Raw genomic sequence first — 21,804 nt, 5'->3', positions numbered from 1 at the left:
TTAACGACTCATTGAGTAGGTGTAAAACCACCACACCCTCTTTTCTCTCACTAACCATTAACAACTAACAACTAACCCACTGTCCTAGACAGACAGCCCAGATAGCTGATGTGCGTGCTTGAACCTTAATTGGGTATAAGCAGGAACATAAGTTGAAATGAAATGAAACATGTTCCTTCGATACCTATAGATATGAATAAGCCAATATTGCAATGTTTTTGCCTCAGCGGGGATGGGGGGGGGGGGGGAGGGGAGGGGGCAGCCTACGTCTCTGTCATTCCTGACCTTTATATCCTCCAGGGACGGACAGAATCTGGTTGTGGTTGAGGGTGGTGAAGAACGTCTCCTCGGGTATAGATGTGTTCCTGCACCACTCCAGGAAGTCCCTGGCCACCGGGTCGTGCAGCGCGTACCGCACGAAGTCCCGACTCACCGCCATGTACCGCAGACCCTTGTAGCGCCGCACGCGGTACGGCGGTAGACCCGCGGCACGCCATCGGTCTCTGTAGTATCTGAGATAAAGAGAGATGGAATGAGTCAGTGGATGGATTGGTGGATGGATTGATTGGTGGATGGATGGATGTATGGATGTGTGGATGGGTGGATGAGTGGATGGGTAGATGGTTGGATGGATGGGTGGATGGATGGGTGGATGGATGGATGGGTGGACGGATGGATGTATGGATGTGTGGATGGGTGGATGAGTGGATGGGTGGATGGTTGGATGATGGGTGGATGGATGGATGGATGGATGGATGGGTGGATGGATGGATGAATGGATGAGTGGGAGGATGGATGGGTGGATGGCTGATTGGATGGATGGATGGATGGGTCGATGGATAGATGGATGGATGGATGGGTGGATGGATGGATGGATGAATGGATGGATGGATGGATGGATGGGTGTATGGATGGGTGTATGGATGGATGGATTTGGTGGGTGGATGGATGGATGGATGGATGGATGGGTGGGTGGATGGGTGGGTGGGTGTGTGTGTGTGTGTGTGAGCGAACGAGTGAGCACGTGGGTGGATGGATGGATGAATAAATGAATGAATAAATGAATGAATGAATGAATTAATTAATGGATGGATTGATGGATGGATGGTTGGTTGGATGGACGGATGGATGGATGGATAGATGAATGGGTGGATGAATCAAGGTCTAACGAAACCCGAACATAAAACATTATAAGGGTAAGTACATGAATTATTTGATGATCAACATCAATATAAAAATGGAGAGAGAGAGAGAGAGAGAGAGAGAGAGAGAGAGAGAGAGAGAGAGAGAGAGAGAGAGAGAGAGAGAGAGAGAGAGAGAGAGAGAGAGAGAGAGAGAGAGAGAGAGAGAGAGAGAGAGAGAGAGAGAGAGAGAGTGTCACGGGGATCCTATAATACCCGTAACTGAATAAAACACGATTATCCAAATATCTCTCTTAACTGTATATCTATTAGATCTCTCTGTATCGGGCAGTCTAATACCCGAGTGGCTAGGCTCTAGGTATAATCAGAGATAAGATCTTATATATATATATATATATATATATATATATAGCACGTTTAGTTCACTAGAAAACACAACAAAAAACAATACACTTTGGAATCTATATTAACACTACGCTGACAAATGTACTTACCGCAGTTGTTAATTAACAACAACAAATAATAACAACCCAGAACTAATCACTTAATTAGTTAATCACTAGGTGTCTAGTTTACACAGTATTCTAATGACTTCACCGTGATACAACTCACACACGTGTGATAATTGAGAACGCTGCCAGGGGAACTTAATTAATAAAGGAATTACAACTCTATTCCTAACTGGTTAATTTTTAATTAACCCTTAACTACTCATTCAGTAACCTTGTAATACAGAATTGATACTGGTACATATCCCAATAAAGACAATAACCTACAGTTTACCTAGGTCCTCTAGGATGACTGGCTAAGCTTTAATATTTTAGAACAGTGAAGACTACAATTTACTTCGTCAGATTACCGGAGACACTGTCTAAATAATATTGGTATAATACAGTATTAAAATATTTAAAGTTACATCAATCACATCAAGGTTATACAATAGAGCAGAAAAATATATTTACCAGTCCAGTCGGACAACGTTCCCCGGGAGCCTTCCAATGTTTCTCCCTAATATATCTAAAATCCTATCTATTTATTATAAAAGCCCAGACTGGTCTGGAGACAGTCCGCGGGACCGAATCTTATGATGTGTATTTTTCCACAGCGACCAAGACGGTATATTTTCTTACAAGCCTAGACTGATCGAGGCCTAGTTCGCTAGAGATACCATGGTCGCGCGGAGGTATTACGTAACCACTCTCCACATGGCCTCCACACCTGGCCTGGGTGTGTATTGGGACGCATGACTACCACCGTCGCGAGGGATATTACGTAACCAAGCTGCACACAGCCCTCTAAAACAATTAACATCGCCACAGGCGAAAAGATAAGAGCATGTTCCGTCACACACCCCCACCTCAAAAAGGATATTTCCTCTACTCTAGGAATAGTAAAATATACTACATTTAAACAAAATAAAAATGTGCGTTAACCGACGCAACCGGGCATTTATAACACATAGTAATAAGGTGACTACCAGTAATCACACAGAGTCTCCGAGTCTCTGGTATACAATAGTATATATAGATATATATATATAAACAAAAACAGAAACCGAGAACATCAACATATTATCACAACGTTCAACTTCGGGACAGGGCATCAGCGATTACATTGGATATGCCCTTGATATGTTCAATGGTAATTGGGAATTCCTGCAGAAGAAGACTCCATCTCAAAACTCTCTGGTTGGTGGCTTTCATTCTGTGAATTAAAGTAAGCGGATTATGATCAGTAAAGACAACCACTTGATGCAATGCCGATTTCACGTAGATCTGAAAATGCTTCAGAGCTTGTACCATGGCCAAAGCTTCCTTCTCTATAGTGGAATAGTTCACCTGGTGTTTGTCAAACTCTTTGGAGAAGAAACTTACAGGATGGTCCAGTCCATTTTCGTCTTCTTGGAAGGCATTCGGTAGTCTGGTGCTGCCATCACGGGAGACGATGAGAGCATCTGCTTAAGACGGTTGAATGACTTCTCGCATTCATCTGACCACTGGAACTTCGATTCCTTCTTTAACAGCGATGTGATGGGGGCAGCTACTTTCGCAAATTTAGCACAAAAACGACGATAATAACCGGCCATACCAAGAAACCGGCGAACTTCACGACGGTTGGTCAGTGCAGGATACTGGCTGATGCTTAGTGTGTTGGCCTGCAATGGGGCGACGCAACCATGTCCGACAGTATGACCTAAGTAGGTCACTGAAGCTTTCACGAATTCACATTTATCCAGGTTCACAGTCAAGTTAGCTTTCTGTAGGCGACTGAATATTTGTTGTAAACCGGTTAAATGTTCATCCCAAGTGTCGGTGGCTAACACCACATCGTCCAGATACACACTGACGTTTTCTAAGTCTGATAACACATGGTTCATCATCCTTTGGAAGGCAGCAGGGGCAGTCTTCAAACCAAACGTCATCACTCGAAATTGGAAGAGGCCGTCAGGTGTGATGATCGCCAGAATAGTCCTTAGCTTTCTCCGTTAACGGAATGGCATAAAAACCCTTCAATAGGTCCAATTTGGTGATGTATTGAACATGTCCAACTCGGTCGATGCAATCCTCAAGGCGGGGTAGAGGGTAGGCATCTGCCTTGATGAGTTGATTCACGCGACGTAGGTCAGCACACACCCGGAAACTGTTATCTCCCTTTTGAATTAGTATAACAGACGATGCCCACTGACTGTTTGATGGTTCCAGAATGTCGTGTTCCAACATGTAATCTATCTCCTTTTTCAGTGCCGCACGTTTTACAGGGTTTATCAGATAGGCATGCTGTCGAATCGGTGTAGCGTTGGGTTCCAAGCGCACATCCTGGATTAAGGTATTGGTAACCGTTGGAAAGTCCTAACAAATGGAAACATTGTCTTGTATCAATGTAGTCAACTTTGCTCGCTGGGGACTGTCAAGGTGCTGTAGATAGGAGCTCAAGTCTGCTAGAATCTGGCTGTTGGTTAACTTGATCTCTGCAGTGTTGACGTCATCACAGGAAATTGAGTGACTCTCAATTTGGACAGGTAACACTGGAACTATCGACAGTCTGTCAAAATAACCTTTTAGCAAATTGATGTGACAATACCTACTTTTCCTAACACTATCAGGAGTGTGTATCACATACCCTGTCTCATTAACCCGTTTGTGAACCACATAGGGACCGAAATACCTGCTCTGCAATGAACACCGTTTAATGAGAAGGTACAGCAGCACCTTATCCCCTGGTTTAAATTCCCGACTCCTAGCCTTCCTATCAAACATTGATTTTATTTTGCTATGAGCATAGCTCAGATGCTTCCTAGCTAGTTCGGTCACCTGCCAGAACCTATCTCTAACTCTCCCTACATAAATCAGCAGGTTTTCGGCATTATCCTTGTCTAACCAACTATCTTTTACCAATTTGAGAGGGCCTCGGGCTGAATGCCCATAGACCAACTCAAATGGGGTGAATCCTAAAGATTCTTGCTTCGCATCCCGTGCTGCGAACAACACGAAAGGGATTGACTGTTCCCAGTCAGTACCATTGTCGAAACAATTGCAGCGGAGCATACTTTTCATGCTCTGGTGGAAACGTTCTTTTGCGCCCTGGCTCTCAGGGTGGAATGCAGCAGAACGAATCTGTCGTATATCTAACATAGACAGTACTTGCTGGATCAACTTGCTCATGAAGTTCGTATCCTGGTCGCTTTGAATTTCACCTGATAAACCCGTATACGTGAAGTATTTAAGCAGCGCACTAGTTACAACAGATGCAGTAACCTTCCTTAAGGGAATCGCCTCTGGAAAACGCGTAGTTAAGCACATAATTGTTAATAAGAATTGGTTGCCTGAACGCGTTTTCGGTAATGGCCCCACGACATCTATCAATACTTTTGAAAAGGCTTCCCCAACTATGGCTGGCTGAAATTTCTTCTTATCACCCTGTTGTATAGAGCTACCCTGTACTGCCTGAGCTTTGTGTATTAACACGTAATCATCTGCCGCTATGCCTGCCTCCTCTATTTTTTTTGATATCACGATCCTCTAAATGAATACGTAAGCTAACTGGTAATCCATTTTTAATGTCCTGTAAGATCAACAATTCCCGTAACTAGGTATATGACCCTACCTCATGAGGAACCACCCATTTATCAAATATCCCTGCTTTCTTAGCCACAAACTCACTATAAGACTGACCCTGCGTTTTTCTCAACTCGCTATACCGTAAACGATAATCCTCAGGTCGTAACTCATAAGCCCTCAACACTGCAGACTTAACTAGGTCGTACTGACTTGCTCGCTCATCACTCATTGAATTATAAGCTACGCTAGCCTTCCCCTTAAACTTAGACACGGCTAACAATGTCCACTTAGACTGCGGCCAATTTAGCTGCTTAGCGGCCCGTTCAAAAAGTTGGAAGAACATATCTACCTGCTGGTCGTCAAATACAGGCACTGATCTATAAGCCTCCGACATGTTAAACCCATTTCCTGCCTCTCGTCTAACTTCTTCAGTATTCAACTTTAACTCATGTTCCACTTTTAATTTTGCTAACTGGAATTCTCTATCCCTATCTCTCTCTCTCTCTCTCTCTCTCTCTCTCTCTCTCTCTCTCTCTCTCTCTCTCTCTCTCTCTCTCTCTCTCTCTTCCTTTTCTCTCTCTCTCTCTCTCGATCTTTCTCTCTCTCTTCTCTACCCCTTTCTTCTCTTTTTCTATCCCTCTCTCTATCCCTCTCTCTCTCTCTCTCTCTCTCTCTCTCTCTCTCTCTCTCTCTCTCTCTCTCTCTCTCTCTCTCTCTCTCTCTCTCTCTCTCTCTCTCTCTCTCTCTCTCTAATGCACGTTCTTCTCTTTCGTACTCAAGCTTTTTAAAAGCTAACTGTTGTTCCACACTCAACTCATTTATCTCTATCTCTGGAACAATCTCACTTTCTTCCATAACAGGACTATCACCAAAAACTTCCTGGATAATAATTGTCCTTATATCTCCTAATGTTTTAGCTGATGTTAAATCAATTTCCCGCTCACTCGCGATTTCAACTAATTCGACCTCTTTAGCTCCTCTACTCTGAGCGTATCCAGCAAATTCTTATCCATGTTTAGATATGACGCACTTATTATTTTTCTAGTGAACAACGTTGCTACTTCTAGTTAATTTGTAAAAAAAAATTATAAAGCCCCCATTTACAAACCATACTTTTCAAATATGCATGTCCCGTTTCAGATCCGGGACGAGCACCCCAATTTTTATTCCTGTCACGAGGATCCTATAATACCCGTAACTGAATAAAACACGATTATCCAAATATCTCTCCTAACTGTATATCTATTAGATCTCTCTGTATCGGGCAGTCTAATACCCGAGTGGCTCGGCTCTAGATATAATCAGAGATAAGATCTTAAGAAAATATATATATATAATATATATATATATATATATATATATATATATATATATATATATATATATATATATATATAGCACGTTTAGTTCACTAGAAAGCACAACAAAACACAATACACTTTGGAATCTGTATTAACACTACGCTGACAAATGTACTTGCCGCAGTGGTTAATTAACAACAACAAATAATAACAACCCAGAACTAATCACTTAATTAGTTAATCACTAGATGTCTAGTTTACACAATATTCTAATCACTTCACCGTGATACAACACACACACGTGTGATAATTGACAACACTGCCAGGGAAACTTAATTAATAAGGGAATTACAACTCTATTCCTAACTGGTTAATTTTTAATTAACCCTTAACTACTCATTCAGTAACCTTGTAATACAGAATTAATACTGGTACATATCCCAATAAAGACAATAACCTACAGTTTACCTAGGTCCTCTAGGATGACTGGCTAAGCTTTAATATTTTAGAACAGTGAAGACTACAATTTACTTCGTCAGATTACCGGAGAGACACTCTCTAAATAATATTGGTATAATACAGTATTAAAATATTTAAAGTCACATCAATCACATCAAGGTTATACAACAGAGCAGAAAAATATATTTACCAGTCCAGTCGGACAGCGTTCCCCGAGAGCCTTCCAATGTTTCTCCCTTATATATCTAAAATCCTATCTATTTATTATAAAATCCCAGACTGGTCCGGAGACAGTCCGCGGGACCGAATCTTATGATGTGTATTTTTCCACAGCGACGAAGACGGTATATTTTCTTACAAGCCTAGACTGATCGAGGCCTAGTTCGCTAGAGATACCATGGTCGCGCGGAGGTATTACGTAACCACTCTCCACATGGCCTCCACATCTGGTCTGGGTGTGTATTGGGATGCAGGACTACCAAGCAGGACTACGTAACCAAGCTGCACACAGCCCTCTAAAACAATTAACATCGCCACAGGCGAAAAGATAAGAACATGTCAGACAGCCAGATGGAGGTGAAATGAGTGGATTAGGTGGCTGAGTGGGTAACATCTACAATTAAGTTAAACTCAGAAGAAGAAAAAGAAGAAGAAGAAGGAAATGTTTTATTTAACGACGGGCTCAACACATTTTATTTACGGTTATATGGTGTTGGAGATATGGTTAAGGACCACACAGATATTGAAGGAGGAAACCCGCTGTCGCCACTTTATGGGCTACTCTTTTCGATTGGCAGGAAGAGATCTTTTATATGCAGCATCCCATAGACAGAATAGCACATACCACGGCCTTTTATATACCAGTCGTGGTGCACTGGCTGGAGCGAAAAATAGCCCAATGGGCCCACTGACGGGGATCGATCCCAAACCGACCGCGCATCAATCGCCTCTTAAACTCAGAATGCAAAAGAAAAGAGAGAGAAAAGAAAAAACGATAATAAGAAAAAACAACAAAAAAGCCCCTCAACTTTAACTTTATTTGAAAATAATGTGGTTGTAGTTTCTTGTTTTACATATAACTTTTCTCCTGTAAACCCCATCTTGTCACTGTTAATATTGTTAATGTACCTCATATGCAGCTGAATAGCGGCCTGAGTGAAATAAAGTTTTGTTTTGTTTAACGACACCACTAGAGCACATTGATCTATTAATCATCGGCTATTGGATGTCAAACATTTGGTAACTGACATTTAGTCTTAAAAAGGAAACCCACTACATTTGTTCATTAGTAGCAAGTGATCTTTTATAAGCACCATCCCACAGACAGTAAAGCACATGCCACGGCTTTTTACCAGTTGTGGTGCACTGGTTGGAATGAGAAAAAAAAAAACCCAACCAGTTGAATGGATCCACCGAGTGAACTAAATCCCGCCCAGGATGTGTTAGGTCTGGTCAAAGAATTTAACGTGCACATTTAGAACTAGCCCGAGTACTCTGACTCATAGTACAGAAAGAAATCCGACAGCACCCACATTCAGCTACGCTTCGTGACACTCCGTCGCAAGAATTACAAAGCTCGGTGACCTATTTCGTGACGTAGATCACGTGATCGCCCACTGGGCGATTCCGCCTAGTAGACGGAATGGCTGAGTGGGCGACCATGTGACGCAACGTCACGATACAGGTCGGCGAACTTAGAATGCTGCTGTCCGGAGTTTGCCGAAGCTTAGCTGAATGTGGGTGCTGTCGGGTTTCTTTCTATAGTGAGTGTATTAGTGATTAATATGTGGATTTTTAAAAATCAATTAACTCGAAAATGATCGATGTAAAAGTATTTAACGTCAAACATAGGATTGTTGTGATAGAGCGGAAATCTTTGCCAACTTTTTGGTTGTCGGGAATTGCCAAAAAAATACATAGCTTGGTCTCTGACTGTAATGAGAGCGTATTTATGTCCAAATATCCGTCTAGCTCTCTTACAGTCAGAGTACTCTGGCTAATTTAGAACAAGCTGCTGTAGCGCACGCCTGTCCTGGAAAGGAGTGGGGTGGGGTGAAGGGGGGGGGGGGGGGGACCGCCTGCACTGGCAGGTGCAAGGGAGTACCGGCAGTCCGACCGTGATCGGTGACAGGCGGAGGGTGCTTTGGTGCTGTGGAATTTTGAGTCCCGAAGGATTAAACCAAAGAGAAATGGTGCGCATTTTTGAGAAGAAAATTAGGCGCAGTTTTTGAACGGTTTTCGAAGGGTGTGTGAACAAATGTTGTTAGTTTATACTAACCCTCTGTTATCTACATCCACGTCATTGGCCCCATTCAGCGCCTCCAGTATCTTCACCAAGTCATAGTTGGTCTTCAGAGGGAACTCCTGTCCAGCCAGATTCAAGTAATATTTCCATTGCCCGCGCTGTAGCAACTCCTGCATGCAAATTAGATCCGCCTCCAGCATGCTGAATTCGGACCAGACCACATCCACGGACCGTGATGTGAGGAAGACGTTGTCAAAACAACTAGCGATGCCCTCTACAGCCCTGCGTATGCCAAGGTCTGACTTTTTGTCCACGTGTATACAGTAGATATTTTGCGGCCGGTAGATGGCGCGAAGTAGACGTTCAAATTGATTTACGTCTTTGTGCAACATGATGCCGAAAGCGATCGGAAAGTGTTCCTCCTCTGACGTCATAGAATTGAGAATGTAGCCTCTTTTTGACCGAAAAGCGTGGCAGTTTCTCGTCGAGTTCACAAAATACGAGTTTGTCAGAAATGGCGTCTGAATGGAAGTCATGAGCTGTTTGGTTTTATCTGTCGCAGACTTGATTCCGGCGATCACCTGGGAACAGTTTATTTTCACTACCTCACGATGTGGAATAACATATTTACCTCCCCGGGAGTTGTTTGATATATTTGCTATTTTTAACTCTCTACTATCAAGATTAATCGCCGACGATGTGTTATGGACTAGACGGTATGGCGTGTTTTTGACTGTACGGTATGACGTCGTGTTTTCGACTATGCGGTATGGCGTCGTGTTGCCGACTAGACGCTTTCCAGAAAAATGTCTCTCGATAATTTTCGGATAGTACAAATACAGTCCCAGCAAACACAGCACGAGAAAACATCTTCGTATCCAGAGTTTTGTTATGATATGAGAGCGCATTCGAATCTGAAAATAAAAGCGAAGACAATTTCGTTTTCTTTTACAAATAAATTGGTGCTGTAAATGGATAGGTGCGGATCCGAGAGGGAGGCGCTGAGTGTGCGCACCAACTTCCCCGACCTTCAGTGTACCATGAACATCCTCCATATGTAACAGAAGAATCAACCTCCATTGAAGGGATTTGAACCATGGCCCCTTAGATCCGCCACTGAGAAAGCTTACCATTTCATGCTGTACACTAAGAAAATGTCTTCTATTTTCTGAAGGGATTTGAACCACGGACCCACAGGATGAAAGACCACGCTTCTACCGAACTGACTAATAGGGAAAATCCCACTAGTTACTTCCAGTGGTAGTACTTTATACCAACACTACTACATACCCCCCCCCCCCCCCCCCCCCCCCCCACGTCAAGTGAAGCTACGTCAAGGAGCTGTCGGCCACAGGCAGTTGAACTGTTATGGGTCCTGAGTGGGTTATGATTGTATTCTTTTCTCTGTCCCGGGTCAAGTCCCTGGCTATCCAGAGACAGGGCCCGGGATGGACACGCCTGAAACCTAAGTGGTAGTGGGGCATGTTAAAAAGGTTTTCAAGTCAAGTATTCTTGTGTTTAGAACACACCCGGGGCGGGATATATACCTACAGCAATCAATATAACTGTAACAAGGTGGTGGGAGTGCATTAATGTACATAAGTACAAAGATAGACAAAAATAAACAGAATATCAGCCACATATTGGTTTTTTTAGCATCAGTATAATTATATTGTTCATGAATATAAAAGCTTACCATTAAATTTTTATCCTCTATTTTTCAAATTAAAGTATGGAAATTGTTTAGTTATTAATTAAATAGCGTATAAACAGCTTGAATATAAAAACAGTGGCAGATGTAGAAATACCATTTTGGGGATGGGTGGGGTGTGCCATGCGAGAGATTGGGTGTGGGTGAGACGTGCCTGAACCTTAATTGGATAGAGGCACGTTAATAGAGTTTACGAGTCCGAGTATACCAATACTACTACATACTCCCCCTACAAGTGAAGATACGTCCCGGGGCTGTGGGCCACGGGCAGTTGAACTGTTACGGATTCTAACTGGGTTATAATTGTATTCTTGTGTTAAGAACACACCCAATCCCAACGTCGGCTCCAAATGTAAACAAATATATTAAAAAATCAACCCCCACTGTGGGGATTCGAACCACGGACTCTCAGTACGAGAATCCAGTGCTCTACCAACTGAGCTAATAGGGTAATTCTCACTAGCTACTACCAGTAGGGGCACCTTATACCACCACTACCACTACTACTACTACTACTACACACACACGTATATATATATATATATATATATATATATATATATATATATATATAGACAGGCGTATTCCATGACGTCAGCCCATGCGGAATAAATCGGTCTTGCATGACCACGTGACTTCTATTGTTTGAGCTGATATTAACATTGGGTGACGTCACGTAAACGGCAAAATAACGCAAGAAATGCTTTTTATATTTCATAAAAACAAGGAAACCTACTGTCATAATGAAATTATACTATCATTTTCGGTTTATACTTTTAGTATTTTTGGGTACGATCTTTTCAATGGTTATGATTATTTTATTGTAAGATAAAAAGTAAAAAAAATGTAGATTTTTCACGTTTTCCCAAAATGCTTGTTTTTCATCTACTGGATGAGAGAAAAATAATCCTCCATTATGTTTCCACGTGGGACAGGGCTATTCCACCCTCGGATACATAATATGATACAAATTATGTACCCTCGGGAGGATTCGCCACTAAGAAAGCTTACCATTTTATTCTGCACAACAAGAAAATGTCTTCTATTTTTCAGACGATTGTTTTGACTCGCAATATACCACTTGTGTGGTGAAATGTCCTTATTAAATAACGTATAACAGCTTTAATATAGAAACAGTGGCAGGTCCAGACATTCCATTTAGGGGTGGGGGGCAGTGACATGTCCCCGAAGGAATTCCTAGGATTCTCAAACGTACAAAATGAAAAACTTAAATAAAAATATAACTGTCGCAAAATTTAGGGGGTGGGGGTGGATAGGTCCCTGCTTCCCTTTAGATCCGCCACTGAGAAAACTTACCATTTTATGCTGTACACTGAGAAAATGTCTTCTAATTTTTCAATCGAAAGTCTTGTGTTGAGAAATGTGCTAGTTAAATAACGAATAACAGCTTGAATATAGAAATAGTGGCAGATCCAGACATTCCATTTAGGGGTTGGGAGCAATGGCATGTCCTCGAAGGAATTCCTACGTACAAAATGAAAAATAAATAAATGAAAATATAACTGTCGCAAACTTTAAGTGTGTGTGTGCGTGCGTGTGTGTGTGTGTGTGTGTGTGTGTGTGTGTGTGTGTGTGTGTGTGTGTTCGTGTGTGGGCCCCTGGCCCTCCCCCCTTAGATCCCACACTGATAAAGCTTACCATTTTATGCTGCACACTAAGAAAATGTCCTCTACTTTTCAAACGACATATACCATCTTGTGTGAAGAACTGTCGTAAATAAATAAATAATGTATAACAGCTTAACACGAAGACGACAAGTCCCTTATAAACAGCAGCTGTGAGTTAAATATTATAGATCTGCCGTTTAAAACCATTCATGCCGTATCGAGTGCTTTCACGTTAATGACCAGTAGTGTTGGTTGTTATTATATAACAGTTGGGTGGTTGTTCAGCCATTGGGCTTCAGGCTGGTAGGTACTGGGTTCGCCTCCATGTACCGCTTTCCACCCATATCTTCTCTCTTTTTTTACGAGTCAATGGATGGGTGTAAGGCCACTACACGGAATTTTTCTTAAAGGGACATTCCTGAGTTCGCTGCATTGTAAGATGTTTCCGACTAATAAAATATTTCTACGATTAAACTTACATATTAAACATGTTTTCTTGTTTAGAATATCAGTGTCTGTATATTCAATATGTTTCTGATCGTCTTAATATTTGTAAGAAGCCCAAACTGGATTTTGTCTTCAAATAATTTCTTACGTACGAAAAAATATATTTTAGTAAAATAAAATGAAATTTAACCTACTACAAATATTAGAACGATCAGAAACACGTTTAATATGCAGCCATTAATATTTTATGCAGAAAAAATATATTTCATATTTAATTACAACCGTTAAAAAGTCTCTGTTAGTCGATAACATCTTAAAAATTGCAGCAAACTCAGGAATGTGCCTTTAGTAACAACTAACAAGTACATTCATGACCAGACAGTTCAGATAGCTTAATTGTGTGCCCAATACAACGTGCTTGATCCTATATTATTATTAGTTAACAGTAATGAAGAATTTCGTGATTTTCGTTGAGACGGTATGAATCTGTGTGCGTGGGTATGTATGTATTGATGTATGAATATCTATATATTGTATGTATGTCGAGGTTGACTGTTACATACATAGATATTAACGCACTGGCGCAGGGGATAATTAAATCCTTTCTGGCCTCACAAATTGTCCGATGCCGTTGCTGGGACTCGAACCTGTGGCACCGATTCTCCCGCAAATTGCAAGACTAACCACGATACGCTCTGAGCTATCGAAGCTTCATTAAAAAAGGAAGTTCTTTAACTCAACCATATGCATGGGGCCTACAATCTACGCGGTCGATCCCGCTTACGTGCATGAAACAGTGGGCAGACCTGGCACTGGCTAGTATGTAATGATGTATGAATATCTATATATTGTATGTATGTCGAGGTTGACTGTTACATACATAGATATTAACGCACTTGCGCAGGGGATAATTAAATCCTTTCTGGCCTCACAAATTGTCCGATGCCGTTGCTGGGACTCGAACCTGTGGCACCGAAACGCCCGCAAATTGCAAGACTAACCACGATACGCTATGAGCTATCGAAGCTTCATTAAAAAAGGAAGTTCTTTAACTCAACCATATGCATGGGGCCTACAATCTACGCGGTCGATCCCGCTTACGTGCATGAAACAGTGGGAAGACCTGGCACTGGCTAGTATGTATTGATGTATAAATATATATATGTATGTATGTATGTATGTATGTATGTATGTATGTATGTATGAGGTCGGGACGTAGCCCAGTGGTAAAGCGCTCGCTTGATGCGCGGTCGGTTTGAGATCGATCCCCGTCGGTGGGCCCATTGGGCTATTTCTAGTCACAGCCATTGCAACACGACTGGTATATCAAGCCGTGATATATGCTATCCTGTCTGTGGGATGGTGCATATAAAAGATCCCTTGCTACTAATGGGAACATATAACGGGTTTCCTCTCTATGACTATCAAAATGACATTATGTTTAACATCCAATAGCCGATTATTAATAAATCAATGTGCTCTAGGTGTGTCGTTAAACAAAACGAACTTCTTCAACACGATGCGTGTAAGGTAGTTGACTGGACTTGAACGCAAAAAGATCCTTGCAATACCAATCATCATCATCGTCATCATCATCGTCATCATCATCGTCATCATCATCATCGTCATCATCATCATCGTCATCATCATCATCATCATCATCATCATCATCATCATCATCATCATCGTCATCATCTTATTTTTCTTCTCTTGATCCGACATCTTCTCTTTCCCTCCTTAGCTCTACCCCGTCTTTCTCTGTCTCTCTGTTTTTTTCTCTCTCTCTCTCTGTCTGTCTGTCTGTCTGTCTGTCTCTCTCTCTCTCCCCTAAATTTTGCCAGAGTTATAATTTTAATATGTTACGACCCCCTCCAAACCTCCCCTAAAGTACCCTTGGCATTCCGCCTCATGTCATTGGGTCTCTCCTATATGAAATATCTGGATTCGCCACAGGGGTAGAGCACTCTTCTGAGCTACTTGGGACGTAGGATCGAACCCAGTTGGTGGATCGAATTCTCAGATTGTGTTTTTATGTCGCAACCAGCGACCCACGACTGGTATAACAAAGTCCGTGGTATGTGCTGTCCTGTTTGTGGTGGGAAGTACAAATAAAATATATCTTGCTGCTAATGGAACAGTATCAAATATTTGATATCAACAGCCGATGATTAATAAAATTAACGTACTCTAATGGTATTGCTAAACAAAACAAAACTCTTAATTGAAACGCAGGTTAATTAAAACATATTTTATTGCTTTATCAAATGGATTAGGAACACACGTTATATATACACGTCACGACAGTAAAATATTTATACAATTTTAATATGAACAGATATAAATATTGTTAAAAGAAGGAAATAAGGAACGCAGGTGTTTAAGCAGTATAAATATAATATTATGTAGACACACGTGTGTAAGATATAAACAGGCTTCGAAATGTCTGACACTAAACTGCCAAAGCGTGCTCTAGTGGTGTTACCCCCCCCCCCCCCCAAACTTCGTATACTCTTGAAGATTGTTATACTTGTGAATGACCTCTTATGCGGGGTTTTTTTTTGGGGGGGGGGGAATGGGGGGGGGAGTGTGTGTGCTTGTAATTAATGCTCGCGCACAGTAAATATTCCCTCCCCATTCTCCGCTTCTGCTCCTTAAAGCATAGAATACACATGGATAGAGAGATGCACGAATACATTGTAGCACAGAGAACCTGTTTTCAAGGTAGTTAATGGGGGGGGGGGGGGTGAGTGGCGTCCTGACTAAAGTTCAAACACATTTTCCATGGCCTCGAATCTGTAGTTCCAGGAATAGAGACTTATAATGCTGTGAGTCACTGAAACGAAAAAGAAGATGAAAAGCTGTAAGCGGAGAACTGAAGAGCGCTCATTTAAAGGGACTCTCTCTAATTGGCAAAGTGGCGGGACGTAACCCAGTGGTAAAGTGCTCGCTTGATGCGCGGTCGGTTTGGGTTCGATCCCCGTTAGTGGGCTCATCGGGCTATTTCTCATTCCACCCAGTGCACCACAAACTGGTATATCAAAGGCCGTGGTATGTGCAATCCTGTCTGTGGGATGGTGCATATAAAAGATCCCTTGCTGCTAATCGAAAAGAGTAGCCCATGAAGTGGCAACAGCGGGTTTCCTCTCTCAATATATATGTGGTCTTTAACTATAATATTATGTCTAACTATAACTATATATAAAATGTGTTGAATGCGTCGTTACATAAAACAGTTCCTTCCTCGAATTTGCAGTAAGATGTTTTTGACTACCATAGTAGTATTTTTGTTGACTAAAATTACAAATGAAGGATGGTACACATGTAGGTAATGGCCGCTGTCTCATAACACTCCTTATAATTTAAGTGTCGGAAAGAGATAAGCTTTGGTTGTTAGTTTTATAATAGGGGTTTGATCGTAACATGTTCAGTACCTGTCCCATCACACAAGAGTGTCGCATAGTGGGTTATGGAAGGAAGGAAATATTTTATTTAACGACGCACTCAACACATTGTATTTACGGTTATATGGCTTCGGACATATGTTTTTTGTGGGGTTTTTTGGTGTTTTTAAAAATATATATTTATTACACCAGATCGCAATAGCTTCGGACATATGGTTAAGGACCACACGGGTATCGAGAGAGGAAACCCGCTGTCGCCACTTTATGGCCTACTCTTTTCGATTAGCAGCAAGGGGTCTTGTATATAAGCACAAACATTAGTATAAATGAACGAATATGTTAAGAAACATACGACGCTATGTTCTCTCTTATTAACCACTAACTCACTGTCCCAGGAAAGCGTGCTTGAACCTGGATACAAGCACAAAAATAAATTAAATATAAATGAACGAATATCTTTTAAAAAGAGAAGAAAAAATAAGAGAAACTTTCTCTGACACAACAGAAGCCGATGTAACCCTCTGCGACACGAAAATAAGAATAAATGAATGAATTTGTTTTTTTTTTTTTTAAAGAAGAAAAAAGAGAGAAACTTTGTCTGACACTTACCGTAAAACGGACAACAGAAACCAATGTAGCCCACTTTACGACACTTGTACGTGAAGGGACAGTCGTCGTCGCAGCTCGTAGGAATGAATCGCGAAAACTCCATCCCGGCTATCTCCGGAAGCGTCAGACAGTCCAGTTCCCTCGCTGCGTCAACTCTCGACATGAATTCCACCAACTCAAGGATCGGATGTTTGGCTGGTCTTGGGGTCGTCCTGGCTGGCACACGCATTGACGTATGTCGGGTACGTGGTTGTGGTACCTGGATTCGGTTGCTATGACGCGGGGTGATGATCGGCGGAATTCTGTTCGCCTTGCTTGCAATGACGTTCTGCTGGAATCGGTTGCTAGGGAGCAGTGTCATTATCGGCGAAATTCTTTTCGCCTTGCTTGCAATGACGTTCTGCTGGAATCGGTTGCTAGGGAGCGGGGTCATCATCGGCGGTATTCTGTTCGCCTTGCTTGCAATGACGTTCTGCTGGAATCGGTTGCTAGGGAGCGGGGTGATCATCGACGGAATTATGTTTGCCTGGCTTGTAATGATCTTCTTCTTCTGCTGCTGCTGCTGCTGCTGTCGGATCGCTTTTAACCGCTTCATCATGGCTTTCTTTAACATCAGGATCTGTAACGGCGAGAATGATGTACTAGCAGGAGTCTTTCTCCTCAGAGCTGTAGCATTTCTAGACGAGTCTTTTTCAGTGATATTTACGGGATTCGCTAAATGATGAGGAAGTACTGGAACCTTTTCCTTGAAGCTGACACGCAATGGTCTCAACTGTCTGGCAGCAATGGTGGGATATCGCATGGCGGTTCCAGGCAAAGGGTCGGGCTTGAAGAAATCTAGCAGTGACTGCGGCTGATGAGGTTTTCCTGGCTGCGGTAGCCCAGGACGTGGAATCAGGTTTCTTACAGGATCAGGCGCGAAGAGTTTGTGAGACAGAGCCAGAAGATCCATCGCTGCTGCTGGTTTGTAACCCAGCTGTTGCTGATCCGTAGGTCCTGCTGGTAGAGGGCTGAAAAAGGGTGGATTGTGCCAGTCGTTGACAAGAGTTTGGTACATGGGTGGCTGATTCATAGCCTGGTCCGTCGAAAATGCCTTATCTATGGGAGTTGAATCATACATGAAAGGAAATGCTTGACTTATGAGAGATGCCTGGTTCAGGGGTGGTAGATGGGCTGCAGGAGGCGCCTGGTTCGTAGATGGTACATCGTCTACAGGAGGTGCCAGATTCAGGGGTGGTAGATAGTTTATAGGAGGTGCCAGATTCAGGGGTGGTAGATAGTTTATAGGAGGTGCCAGGTTCATGGGTGGCAAATGGTTTACAGGAGGCGCCTGGTTCATAGGTGGCACACGTTCTGTAGGAGGCGTCAAGTTCATAGGTGGCACATGTTCTATAGGAGGCGCCTGGTTAATGGGTGGCACATATTCTGTAGGAGGCGCCAGGTTCATAGGTGGCACATGTTCTGTAGGAGGCGCCTGGTTAATGGGTGGCACATATTCTGTAGGAGGCGCCAGGTTCATAGGTGGCACGGAGTCTATAGGAGGCGCCATGTTCATGAGTGGTACACGGTCTACAGGAGGCGCCATGACCATGGGTGGTACCCGGTCTACAGGAGGCGCCATGTTCATGGGTGGTACGGGGTTTACAGGAGGCGCCATGTTCATGAGTGGTACACGGTCTACAGGAGGCGCCATGTTCATTGGTGGTACCCGGTCTACAGGAAGCGCCATGTTCATGGGTGGTACGGGGTTTATAGGAGGCGACATGTTCATGGGTGGTACTGGGTTTACGGGAGGCGACAGATTCATGGGTGGCAGATGGCCTACAGGAGGCGCCAGGTTCATGGGTGGTACAGGGTCTACAGGAGGAAACAGATTCATGGGTGGTAGATGGCCTACAGGAGGCGCAAGGTTCATGGGTGGTACGGGGTCTACATGAGGCGCCTGGTTCACTGCACGTGTCTGATCGAGAGGCGACATCTGAACTGCTGGAGGTCTGTCATTCACAGGAGGCGCTGGCTGCACGACAAATGTCGGTTTCATGGGAGGTAACTGGTAGGTGAACGGTATTTGATTCATGGTGAGCGCCTGGTGCTGTGGCCGGTCTTCTCTGATGGGCAGAACATTGCTGAAAGTGCGAGGGGCGCCGGGAGGAAGAAGATGGTTGGGTGTTCCGGTTATAGACACGGATGTCTTATTAGGCAGACGAGTTATGAAGTCTGGAGGTCGAAGTTGACACTGCACCACTGAAAATGCAAATACATAAAAATAAATAAATAAAATAAACAAATAAATAAACAAATAAACAAAACAAACAAACAAACAAACAAATAAACAAACAAAAAACACACACAAGAAAAAAAAGAAGAAGAAAGAAAGAAACAAAACGAAGAGAAAAAAAAAACAAATCTTCCAAACGTCCAAACCTCCAAAAAAACAAGGTAAAAGGAAAAAAACAAACAAACAAACAAACAAACTAACGAAGAAAGAAACGAACGAACGAACGAACAAACAAACAAACAAGGACAACAGCTCAAATGTGTTTTCAGTGTTTTTAAATGTCGTTTTTTTTGTGAGTGTGTATGTGCGCGTGCGTGCGTCCGTCCGTTCGTGTGCGTGTTTGTGTGTGTATGCAATCTAATTAAAATTAGCTCCACTGGTTAATTACTATGACCTGTGGATCTAACAGCACCCCGTTGGAGCTCATGTCCATTTGAATTTTCATTCAACCAATCAAAACCTTACTTGCAAAATCATGCCAGTGATTTTATAATAATTTGAAAACATTCGGGATTATACTGAGTGTATACGAAATGTTTCAGGTAAATTACGAAGTATGCAGGAAACTAATTTCAATATAAAATTTTATATAAAATTCGTTTCAAGACGAAAAAAACCCCAACCCTGTGATAGTATAGCCATAAAATCTGTTTATACTAGTATACAATCCAGAGTTTATTAGTGCATTTTTTCCTCTGTTTTTTAATTTTGAAATAGACCAACAAGTTCGCCTATTGCATAAGTAGTCTTGCCCGATATTTTTAGAATGTGTATGCTCCCGAATAACGCCATAAAAGGCGAAGTGTAATTGGTCGATATTTATAGATGAAAAGTCACCTGGACATGGGAGTTCACGCAATGCTGTTAGATCTACTGGTAGACCAGATTGTGTGTGCATGTGTCCTTTATCCATATATCTATAACAAAAAAAAAGAAGCCTCCTCCTCCTCTCAAAACATAAAAACAAGAGATAAGCGCCTAGAGAGTGATATTTGAGTGATTTGTAAAATTGTAAACATAGATGCTGAGCTTATCATTTTCTCAAGGTGCGGCGTTTCAACCCTCCCCGCCCTTTACAGGTTAAGTTGCAAGCGCGATGGGGTGAAAAATTACTGTAACTATAGCAATACTAAATTTCTTTAAACATAATGATGATGGTGATGATAATAATAACAACAATGACACTAATGATGATGATGATGATGATATAATAATAATAATAATAATAATAATAATAATAAGAAGAAGAAGAAGAAGAAGAAGAAGAAAAGAAAGAAATGTTTTATTTAACGACGCATTCAACACATTTTATTTACGGTTATATGGCGTCAAACATATGGTGAAGGACCATACAGATAATGAGAGAGGAAACCCGCTGTCGCAACTTCATGGGCTACTATTTTCGATTAGCAGCAAGGGATCTTTTATATGCACCATCCCACAGACAGGGTAGTACATACCACGGCCTTTGATATGCCAGTTGTGACGCACTGGCTGGAACGAGAAATAGCCCAATGGGCCCACCAACGGGGATCGATCCCACACCGACCGCACGTCGAGCGAGCGCTGTACCACTGGGCTACGTCCCGCCCCTAAGAAGAAGGAGAAGAAGAAGAAAGAAAGAAATGTTTTATTTAACGACGCACTCAACACATTTTATTTACGGTTATATGGCGTGAGACATATGGTTAAGGACCACAGATTTTGAGAGGAAACCCGCTGTCGCCACTACATGGGCTACTCTTTCCGATTAGCAGCAAGGGATCTTTTATTTGCGCTTCCCACAGGCAGGATAGCACAAACCATGGCATTTGTTGAACCAGTTATGGATCACTGGTCGGTGCAAGTGGTTTACACCTACCCACTGAGCCTTGCGGAGTACTCACTCAGGGTTTGGAGTCGGTATCTGGATTAAAAATCCCATGCCTCGACTAGGATCCGAACCCAGTACCTACCAGCCTGTAGACCGATGGCCTAACCATGACGTCACCGAGGCCGGTGAAGAAGAAGAAGTAAATCAATACAAAATAGATAAAACACTAACCTGTCGCCAAAATTGGGAACCAAACAATTATCCAGACACCCATTCTTCCTTCAGCTTCGTGAACGTTTTTGTTCGTCCTTTTTTTTTTAGTTCCTACTTTTATATGACATCCGGATGCTTCACACCCATTTGGTTGACAAGAATGATGCATGTAGATGTCCGCATCATTTGATTATGAAATGCGTTTATGACAGAATTACCGTAAATCATAAAAAAAAGAAAAGAAAAGAAAGAAGAAAAAAAAGAAAGAAAAAAAAGAAAGGAAGGACATTTCATATGATTGCAACTTATTTTCCTGCTTATATCCAATGAAGGTTCAAGCACGCTGTCGTGGGCACATACGTCAGCTATTTGGGCTGTCTTTCCAGGACAGTGGGTTAGTGGTTGGTTAGTGAGAGAGAAGAGGGTATAGTGGTCCCATTGAGTCGTTAGAACTCGCTCTGGGTGGGAGCCGGTACCGGGCTGCGAATCCAGTACCTAC

At 42.3% G+C, this 21,804-nt stretch overlaps 1 protein-coding gene across 1 annotated transcript; it reads right to left on the bottom strand.

Annotated features, from left to right (window-relative positions):
* Positions 1–15,224: 15,224 nt before the first annotated feature.
* LOC121386656 (proline-rich extensin-like protein EPR1) lies at positions 15,225–21,376 on the bottom strand. The gene is made up of 3 exons (XM_041517635.1): positions 21,324–21,376; positions 17,002–19,245; positions 15,225–15,824 (listed from the first exon to the last, which is right to left on the bottom strand). Exons 1-3 carry the CDS (start codon positions 21,364–21,366, stop codon positions 15,751–15,753), a joined length of 2,361 nt encoding a protein of 786 aa, XP_041373569.1. The 5' UTR covers positions 21,367–21,376; the 3' UTR covers positions 15,225–15,750.
* Positions 21,377–21,804: the final 428 nt, after the last annotated feature.

The sequence above is a fragment of the Gigantopelta aegis genome, chromosome 12, assembly GCF_016097555.1.
Source record: "Gigantopelta aegis isolate Gae_Host chromosome 12, Gae_host_genome, whole genome shotgun sequence".
Classification (NCBI taxonomy): domain Eukaryota; kingdom Metazoa; phylum Mollusca; class Gastropoda; order Neomphalida; family Peltospiridae; genus Gigantopelta; species Gigantopelta aegis.
Note: the sequence above shows the minus strand (reverse complement) of the source record. Positions and strands in the feature narration are given on the sequence as shown.

What these genes read in the sequence shown, in the direction of transcription:
- LOC121386656 (XM_041517635.1), bottom strand. Translation starts at nt 21,366, where the DNA reads ATGGGTGTCTGGATAATTGTTTGGTTCCCAATTTTGGCGACAG. An exon ending in GTTCCCAATTTTGGCGACAG is followed by an intron (nt 19,246 to 21,323) that starts GTTAGTGTTTTA and finishes TTGCATTTTCAG; the next exon opens with TGGTGCAGTGTCAACTTCGA. An exon ending in TTTCTGTTGTCCGTTTTACG is followed by an intron (nt 15,825 to 17,001) that starts GTAAGTGTCAGA and finishes TTTTCGTTTCAG; the next exon opens with TGACTCACAGCATTATAAGT.